At 42.2% G+C, this 10,531-nt stretch overlaps 1 protein-coding gene across 5 annotated transcripts in view; it reads left to right on the top strand.

Moving 5' to 3' along the window:
• Positions 1-10,531, top strand: part of ppp1r12a (protein phosphatase 1, regulatory subunit 12A) — a 72,663-nt gene continuing 62,132 nt past the window's right edge. For 4 of the 5 annotated variants that reach the window (XR_013932663.1, XM_080421723.1, XM_080421721.1 and 1 more), the window contains exon 1: positions 1-428. Coding sequence is in view for 4 of the 5 variants with exons in the window: in XM_080421723.1 (XP_080277849.1) it covers positions 189-428 (240 nt within the window). In the remaining variant the exon portion in view is untranslated. The remainder of the gene's footprint in view (positions 429-10,531) is intronic. The other variant, XM_080421722.1, reaches the window with a different exon arrangement.

Raw genomic sequence — 10,531 nt, 5'->3', positions numbered from 1 at the left:
CTTCCCACGCCCCAGTGCAGCGCTCGCTGTGGGATAGTGGCACTATAAAGTATACCCTCTCTCTCTCTCTCTGCGTGGAAAAAAAGACAACCAAGATAAGACGCCCCACACACACATAGGCGAAAGACTCGACTCGGCTAACAGACGAGACAGAGGCGTAGTTAGTAGAGAAGCGAAGGCCGGGGGGAATGAAGATGGCGGACGCCAAGCAGAAGCGGAATGAGCAGCTGAAGCGGTGGCTGGGCTCCGAGACGGACCTGGAGCCGCCGGTGCTGAAGAAGAAGAAGACGAGGGTGAAGTTCGACGACGGCGCCGTGTTCCTGGCCGCCTGCTCCAGCGGAGACACCGAGGAGGTGCTGCGGATGCTCGACGGCCGCGGCGCCGACATCAACTACGCCAACGTCGACGGGCTCACCGCCCTCCACCAGGTTCGTTGGTGTTTTTTTTTTTTTAACGGCCTGTTTTTTTCCCTATTTTTTTTTTTACATGGACTTGAATATCCGTTATTTTGTATTATTATTATTATTTGTATTAATTATTTTTCTTTTTATTTGATTTTTTTATTAACCGTTATTATGCCTGGAAACACCTGTCAAATGGAAGCCATTCTCTCATTGTGTTGTTTACCTATGTAACCACCTCCGTCCTCTTCTCCTTTCTTTTCCACACACACACACACACACACACACACACACACACACACACACACACACACTCACACTCACTCAGTGAGGGGCTTTAATGTTATATTAAAGCCCCGTATAGTCGCGCAAGAGTCTTTCTTTTTCGCTCTAGACAAAACATCATGACGTACTTTTCCACTTTTTATTACTTGGAAATACGTCATTTTTGGTCGAGCTTTAAATGGAAAGGCTAGCGCGACTGAGCACTGTCTACACCAGTGGACTCTCTGGGTTCCTTCAGGGGGGGTCTAAATTGACCCTTACAAGTATGTGACTCTGACAGTGTCCAAATGGAAACCCTAACGGGTCCATTTGATTCCTTTTGTACACTGTCAGAGTTATGGGGAGACCTTGAAATGTAAAAGTTTGAGAACTATTGGCCTATACTATAATAAATGAAGCCATAGATGGTGCCATTCTAGCTTCTTCTGTCTGCTGCTGATATGTAACACCTCTGATATTTACATTATATAAGTGCTTGTTGCCAATAACTTATGTGTGCATGTTCAATCATCACAATGAGTGGACCAGTCAGTGTGTGTGTGTGTGTGTGTGTGTGTGTGTGTGTGTGATCTGTAATGTTTTTGGCTTTGCTCCATTGATTGATCCAGTTTGGTATATGGACTGTAAACGTTAGCCCAGGCACAGTGTGTGTGTGTGAGAGTGTATGTGAGTGGGTTCAGTGTAAATGCTGCAATATCACCGCAGCCTAGCCGGTTTATATCATAAATCATCAGCATCAGACTATATGTCAATGTATCCTGAACGCAACCATGTTGTGGGACAAAACACAGCGGAGGTCTTTAGGTCCATGTCAGTTTATAAACAAGAAGCGTGTGTCAATTCATTGTCTGGGTCGTTCAAAGTAGTGTTGTTGATGAACCATTTCAGCCTGGTTGAGACTATTCTCTGGTCATGTTGACTGTTACTTGTCCATTAGTTATGTCAGTTAACGAAAGGTGATGGTTAACATTAGGTGAAACAATGTAGTTAATGCTACAGTATTGCTTTTCTTTCGCACGTTGGTTGAACTCTGCGAATGCCAATAAACAGCTGCGACTGGCGTTAACCAAGAGAGTTTAGGCTAAAGTTGGATTAGCATCCTAGCAGCTAATTTAGCTCACTTGGCTATCGCTAGCTGTCGCAAGGGCTAACGGTTGATTAATTCGCTGCATGGCTCGCTTGTGTTCTGACATAGAAATCATGTTGATCTCGTAATCTGGTTTGAGATTGAAAAAAATCTGTATTTGCAAGCTAAGCTAACCTTTGGTTTTAATGTCAACGGTTGCAAGCAGGCTAACAGCTTGATGATTACGCCCTTGGCTATCTAAGCTAGCCGTTATGCACAGCCAAATGATGAAAATGGCAGCTGACGTTGGTTAACGTTTGTTAACGCCAAGTTGCAGCCAAAGTGTCGTTTTTTCCAACGTGACAAGTGACAACACAACCGAACAAACAATAACATGGTACAAATCAATGTTTGAAGCAGGTTTCCTCGCTGACAGTGTTTGTAGTTGCAGCTTGTCTTGACCAGCAGAAACGAGACCTGTCTAACTTGACAGTGACTTGGCAGTGAAAGTGTTTTTTACACTAGACTTCCACTGAAGTTGTTTAACTTGTATTGCTTCAAGTATGCTTTAATATACAGTTACTTAGTTCAACAACAGTTAAGTGCAGTAGCTAACATTACCTGGCTGTCCCATCTATGTTCTATCACATAGTTGATGTGGACTAGTTGTTTAAGTCTAAAAGTACTTTGTTTTATTTATTTCATGGCTGTCTATAAGTTTCCTGTTGTGAAAATCCACAGTCATGTTTACATAACACTGCTAAATGTCTGAAAGATTCCATACCATTGCTAGATGTCTGAAAGATTAATCTATCTAGGCATTCAGACGCTATATCATACCAAGATGATTATGGCTGCCTGCACCTACCATTGAATTGTTTGAGGGAGATAATTGTAATGATTACATGTCAATAACTGTTACAGTAAAAGGTTTATGAATTAATTAGCACAATAATGAGGTTCCTGGGAAAAGAAGCAGTCTAACTAATTTACTGGCTGCAGTTTGATCATGTCTGTCATGCTGTTAACCTTATACAAAGATGAAGCCTTAAGCCACAGTGTTTAAAAAACGAGCGCCAAAATTATCAAAGGATTAAAAGAATAATTCTTACATGAAAGTGTTTGAAACTTGCATAGATCCCTGGTGATGTCATATCATTACTCAGTGGCCAGATGTCTTGTCTGAGTACTGTTTTGTGTATCTTGAGATAGGTAGTTTTGCATATCTGTCTCCCTGATCTAAACCGTATACATACTGTAGTCCAGCACTTAATTACGATACGATAATACTTTATTGTCAGTTTGCACTGAAATTTGTCTTGCGACCCAACAGCCATGTATGCAACATATAACAGTATCAAAGCTTTTTGAAGCTTCCAAGACAAGTGATTAATATTATCTTGTGATGTTGGACAGGTTTAGTTTAGACTGATAGTAGGGGTGCTACAGTTAATCGAACTAATCAGTTTTATCGATTATAAAAAATAATTAATTAATCAATCAATCCCTATTTTGCGTCTACCATTATTGGCAAAATGTTTACAACAATTTAAAACGATAAAAAAATAGTGAAATATATCCGTTCTACAAGCTCGATCTACGCGTTGTGATGCAACATATTATGTGCTTGTAGATGGGCTATTGTCAATATTTTTGCACGATAACGTTGTGAAGAAGTATGAAATTAAATAAATCATTGATATATAAATGAAATTATGTATATAAAAATGTGCTTCTTGATTAATTGAAAAAGTAAACGATAGTATAATCGCCAAGAAAATTGATGGCTGCTGCCCTAATTGATAGTGTACCAAATGCACCCATTTACTGTGTTCAGTGTCCAATGTCCACCATCAGTATGTATGGAATTAGCAAGCCCCCTGTGCAGACTCACACAGTGGAAACATTGCCTTTTTTTGGACCGATGTCCAGGGATGAGCTAGAGAGTGACGAAGGAATTTGCAGTGCCGCTCTTCAAACCTAACCATCTCTGGAGAGACGGGAAGCTGCTGTGTGTTCTAGGCCAGCATGTGATCCATGGCTTTTGGGGTCTTAGAAAGGAGTTGAAAGCAATATAAGGATTTGTGTTTAACGTGCTAATCCTAGGATTGCAGGCAGGTCAAGCTGATGTTGATTTGCTCAGACGAGTGTGTGAAGGGAAGATGGATAGCGAGAGCCAGCATCAAATAATGTCTTCATCACTTTATTCTTTGTTGTGCTTTTTTTGGTTTGTACAGGATATTTATAGTCTGCTCACTCTACTGTCTACCTCACCCATCAACTAGGGACTGGAATGTCTATAAATAGTTCTGCAATATTAATTGATATACAGGAATACTACAATGCACAGCTGTTATTTATTTAAATGTTTGAACTAATTCAGAACATCAGCAGGATCTCTGCATTTTGGGAAATTACAGTTGACAGTGTCGAAGCCAATTATCATTGAGAAACACCTACAGAATTATTTTTGCATCATCAAAACCGCTTTTTGGCTTGCCGATTACATATAACACCACAAGCTATTCAACATTCATTGGTGCCTTAATTACCTCATGTTTCCTCCTCTGTGATAGACCAGTGACCTCTTGATTTATTGCTAAGTGTGTCATGTTTGTGTAGGAGGGGTCACTCCTCCTTGGGTACAGTGATTGCTCCCAACACTGGCTAATGGAGAGGGATATAAATATCACTACCACAAGTTCCCCTCGCTGGGTTTCAGGAGATGATACTAAGTTTGGGTATGAGTCAGAGTATGTAGCGATGCTTTGTAGTTCAGGCCTGGCATAAGCTTGCATTGATGCTAGTGGTTGAGTCTTTCAGCGAGTCATACCGTGGACTTAAGATGATTTGTCTCTGTACGACTCATAAACATCTTCACTCACTATGATTCCACTGATACTGTAGGCTGCTTCTAGCTTTCTTGGGCGTTTGGTGGTTAGGGGTTTGGAAAGGAGCATTGAACTACTACTGTGGTAGGGATGTTATTCTAACTTCTTTGACCCAAAGAGAAATAAACTATTGCTTGCTACCTGTCATGTAGGTGATATTTTGTACTCCTTGACCAACACAATGCAGCATTCAAGTTTTATTGTGATTCAAGTGAAGTGTCAAAGAGGAGTTGGAGGACAGACATGGGGGAGTAGCAGACCAGGGACGGCCTCATAGTCTATGGTAGTCTGAGAAGGTAGTATTTTGAATTCTGTCGTCCTAGCAGCAGACCAGAGACGGTCTCAGTCTCTGGTAGTCTGAGAGGGTAGTATTCTGAGTCCTGTCGTGCATTCCTCACATGACAGTCTGTGGAAACCATGGCAAAGGGAGAGCAGAGCAAGCATTCCTCAGCTGTCACCTAACCCCCTCCCCTCTAGTCATTCTCTCTTTCTGGCTGGCCTGCCTGCCTCTCCCCATGTGATGCCATGGCCCAGCTGACTGTTGCCCGCTGAGCTCGATCAAGGCCATTAGTGGGGGACAGAGGCAGGGCACGCTGCTTTGTCCATGAAAATCTCATCACTGACCCACACCTGGCCCTTTTCTTTACTGTCGATGGACATGTGTCAACTCGGCTAAAAATGCTAGTGTGGAGTTTTTACATTGCATATGCTCTGTTGACATTACACTAGGGATAGGGGCGGGTACTTGTTTAACCGTTTAGGCAACACAAAAATTATTCACTGTCTGTTTAGGACTGATTTAACAGGAAATGTAAAACGAATAATAAAAGCATTCTAAATCAGTGTTTCACCTAGGTTTGCCTGTGCTGGATGTGGATCATGGGGGGGATGATGTTTTCAGCGACTAATGTCAGACGTTTAAATAATGTTTTGGTAACCGACTGAATAACTAATGTAAAATTAAGGGAAGACTTCAGAAAACAGTCCACATTGAGCATATTTCAAGCTTTAAATTCTGCAGAAAAGTAGTGCATTTTGCATCATGCATCATGATTATTGTACAAAAACTGCATGCAACAGACACCGGCCCACTCCGGAACAATGTAAGCCGAGAATAACGCAAAATGGGAATGCATGCCACAGTCATTAAAGAAATACGCGTTGTACTTGTTGTCAGAGTACTGAGCACTCATTGCCAGAGTACCCAGTGCGGTACCTACCATGCGACAAATCAACTCAATATGGAGATACAGGGATCTCCCTAGTTTGAGTTCCAATGGAGTTCCAATGTGCACGCCACCACTTATATTGGTGCATACAGACACACAGACAGACAAACGGACAGCTTTTGTGCAAAAATAGATTGGTCCTCTCATACACTATTGTGTTGATCAAGTAGTGCTACACTGTTTTTCAAAAAGGCTCTGTCTGCTGCACACTGCATTCAAGTACATCAGTTGTGTGCAACGTGCAACTCAAAGATGCAGTTGGTGTGTCCAAGGTTTGTGATGTGCACTATAGTGTTATATGATCTATTAATATGGCATTATGCTACAGCTAACCATGGATAAACAACAACATTCCCAAGAGTCCAGACTTATAAAAAATGCCCAAATGCTCATCCATTCCCTACATTGACCATTATCTTTCACCATCTCCATGGCAACGACTTACTGCAGGTTGCTAGTCACTTGTGTTGGTGGATTTGCATGTACAGTGGGAGTTACATAACAGAGAAAGTGAGAGAGAGAGAGAGCCTTAGGCAGTGCTTGGCAGTTTAGAGTGAGACAGAGCTGCGTGGATCCTGTCATCCAGACCTGTACCAGTAATATTAACACATTACATAATTACTGCAGCTCAAAACCAGCGCTGAGATTCTCAGCTGTGCCACAGGCTCCCAGTTGGCCAATGAGAGGAGCAGGATGGGATGCTGCCGATGAGTCCCTCTCCTCCTAGCCTGAGGCTACGAGCTCAATCCATGGTCTTGAAGGGCGGACCCAAACACAGCCGCCTGGATTTGTGCGTGGCTTCCTATTGCTTCACCAATCTATGTCCCCGCCTCCCCTCCCCCCCTCGGCCTGTGCACGGAGCACGCTGACGTCACCAAATTTAGAGCGACGCCCCTCTGCACTCTGATTGGTTAGGAGATAACAAGGTCCAAGACCATCGTTCTTGCATCGCTCCCCCAGGCTTTTTTTCTTTTGTAACAAAAAAAAAAGCCTGGGTTTCCGAGGCTACTCTCCTCCTGATAAAAGCATCATGGCGTCCAGTTAGTAGCCATGCTCATTTGTCTGTGTGTTTATGCGTGTCTGGTATAGAGGATATGGTCATGTTTTACAGGCCAAGACCAAGGTAGCCTAGGGTGTGCAGAGCATCTGTGCACCCCCCCCATTGGTCATCCCTTCTCACCTGCTGTGGTAGTTCACAAATGGAGGAAAGCCTAGTAGCCCTAGCAATGCTACTTATTTCTAGTCTGCGGAATTGGCTACATAATTACCGTAAGACCTTGTGACTGTTAACCACATTAACCCGGGCGTCCCTGGCATGCCATCATCACAGGCGAAAACTTTTCAGGATTTTTCAAATTTTCCCTTTCCATTTAAATACAATATTACAGAGCATTTGACCATATCAAGTAGTTAAAGGATATTTCATGTTAGTAGTTAAACACAAAACATGTAGACATTTTGTTTGTATACAGTATTCTACAACTACTGCAAGTATTACATATAGTAATTTAGTAATTAATTAAACAAGTTTCTGCTGAGTTTTTATTTATTTATATTAGTATTGTTAAGACAATGCTGTGGGGAAAAAAACATGCAGGGTAACTTTGGCACATGCTACTTTAATTTATTATTATCTTCACATTTGATTGCTGTAATGTTTAGCATGTTGCACAAATATATGAATGTTTGTGATTGGCTTTCTTTAGCTGTACATGCAGGGTGAGCGTTTGCTTTGGAGTGTCCAATTGTTCAATTTTGCGACATTAATATCTTGCATTTTCTTATCCAGAGAGCGATATAATCATCGTTCAGCCCAATGCACGTTCTCATGTGAGGGTATAGTGCGTAGCAAAAAATCCTGAAGGGGACGTCAACAAGTAACGGCGGACATCTTGGCTTATAAACAGCTTGACTTAACATTGACTCTTACCCCCTAATATGTCTGCAGCTACTATGCCACGCCCCCCGCCCCCCGTGGTGACGTCACGTTGCCAAGCACTATAGGGCGTCTGATGGGTTGGTGAAACATACATGATGGAAAACGTAACTACATTATGCCATTGTGGTAGCCTATATTTTTCTTACGTCTAGTCTGAATTGGCGCTGGCCAATTCAATCTCTGCTGTGCGCAGACACTAAACTAGTCTGGCGGAATCCCTGTAATATATTATTTTATTACAACAATGGAGGCTTTCATTCTTAATGGAGAATAGTATACAGACTATCACTGCTTATCTGCCTTCACGCAACACCTCCCCTGTTGTGCAGCTCTGGAAGCTGTGGACCCACAACTCAACATAACATTTCCAGCGGAGAAGAGCTACTGCCCTAAAGAGAGGCTGTGAAACGGACCCAGTAAAGGTCAACAGCATTAGGAATAGTGTCTGAATGAAATGTAATTGTATCACTGGCTTTTTATGGTAAAGTGCTACAGCATTTAGGCTGTGGCCTTCTGCTGTAACAGGATCTCAGAAGCCATCTATTATTGCTTGTGCCATCTCAAGGCATTTGATATCTACCCATCTCAGGAAAACAAAATGCATTCAGTGCACCTTTTTTGTGTAATGGTGTGCAAGGTGCACATAGCTTTCTTTGTTCTAATTTCTATTTTCTTTGTTATGATCCAACAACACTGTTGATAGCTCAGTCATGCATTTGTAACAGAACATAATACAGAATACATTATGGTATCATTCAATAATTCATAGAGGAATATACTAGACAACCTAGATTTTGTTCTTTGTCTGGCCCAAACATTCAATTGCCAACCCAATCCTCCCTGCTTTTTTCCCCCTTGGAGCCCCCCTTTCTTACATCTAACAAAGAGAGACCCCTCACATCTGCACGCATGCACACGTGTCTTTTTCTGATATTTTAACCACTAGCAAAATGATAGCAAAAAATATCAAAACACAGCCCATCGTCTTGTTAGCTTGTAGACCTGCAATTTTTCAATTTTTTTTAACAATACAGGAGACACTGTAACACTGATGTTACATGTGCGAGTTGGTTATGATTTTGTGCCTTTTACCCCCTTTTCTCCCCATTAACCCATTAAGACCTGGAACGCATCTGTGTCACTTTAGATTTCTTTGGCTATTCAAAAATAGCAGATATACAAGCTCATAGCACGGCACCGAGTGCCGCGCTATGAGCTTGTAGATCTGCTATTTTTGATATATATATTTTTTTTCAAAGAACTGTTAGGATTTAGAAAACATTTTTAAGAATCGCCTCAGGTCTTAATGGGTTAAGTCCTCCCCACACACGTTTGTGTGTTGTCACTGCTGTTGTATCCTACTGACTCACTTTGCCAGTGAGGAGCCACCACTGGGAGGACGTAGAGCCTACGTCCTACTCATCAACACTCCCTGCTGACAGATAAACACTATAAACGCATCAAAACCAGTCTTTCCAATATTTTCTGCATCTCATTGAGTGCTCTCAATCTCTATCCACTACTGAATTATAACTGCCAGTGTACTTTAATTTGGGTCCCAGAACATTGACATTTTACCTGTGTATAATTGGCAGGTGCCACTGTGTCGAGCAGGCCACGCTGATGTTTTCATTCAGCGTCCCTACCAACCCCATAATCAAGAACAGGAAGTCCTCATTTGCACGCCAGTGCTTTCCAACATGTCAGGTCATCTGCTGATAGTGACACGTCGACGTAGTTTCCTTACACTACTATATCTCTGGAAGGAACAGACAGGAACAGTATCAGCTAACTGGGGTTTCAGAGATGACCTAGGAAAATATTGGCAATATTGAATTCACTTAATGTGAAATCACTTGATTTGGATGATAAATCACTACACTACACTAACACGGGTTAGGTTAATTAATTACATTTTTATTGAATACTTTATTAGTCTGAAATGTAAACAGCATGTGGTACAGTCAGACATTAAGGCTAAAACAACTTGGAACAGTATCTACACCATCTCTTTCTGGTTAATCCTATAGAGTTCCAACTGTATTTGTGTCTTTCTTATTGGCCAGGGGGTTTGAATGCTATTGCCTTTCCCAGTTCGTTTCTGGAACGATGATGCTGTTTGGAAGTATGAGCGTCGCTACAGGTTGAAACTGGTTCACCTGGGGTCGTAAGGAGAATTCCTCAGCAGAGTCAGACCATTGCCACGTATATGTGCTGTGCTGACATGACAGCTGGGTTAGAGAGATGGACTTGACCTTGTCCATCACCTTCATCCGGGGCACACAAGGCCTTTTTATGTAATCAAATATTTTTAACGTCTTCCATTCAAATTACCTGATTCCCTGCTGTGCTCTATTGATTGTAATGAACACAAGTAGTTAATTTGAAACCAGATGCTGCCATCCCATATCTGCCTCTCTCCCCCTCCCTCCCTCCCTATCCTGGATTCCATCTGATGATGTCAGCGTGTATTCCTGTGTAATCAGACCAGGTTATTTCTCATCCATACGTTAGGCTTTCACTGCATCCTGGAGGGCTTCCAAAGGTTGATAAAGAATGGCCTTGAGTGAACACCTACCTGTTGACGCATATGTGTAAAATGAATAGGACTGGGACCCTGCCAACGGCTTTGACAGACGAGTGCCCACTGCCCACCTCTCTACCCCCATGCGCCTAAACGGACCACGGCTATGCATAGTATTGAGCTGCTGTGAAATGTT

This window comes from Gymnoscopelus braueri (genome assembly GCF_963280865.1).
Source record: "Gymnoscopelus braueri genome assembly, chromosome: 23".
NCBI classification, from domain to species: domain Eukaryota; kingdom Metazoa; phylum Chordata; class Actinopteri; order Myctophiformes; family Myctophidae; genus Gymnoscopelus; species Gymnoscopelus braueri.
The sequence above is the reverse complement of the archived record's forward strand: the minus strand, read 5'-3'. Positions and strand labels throughout refer to the sequence as shown.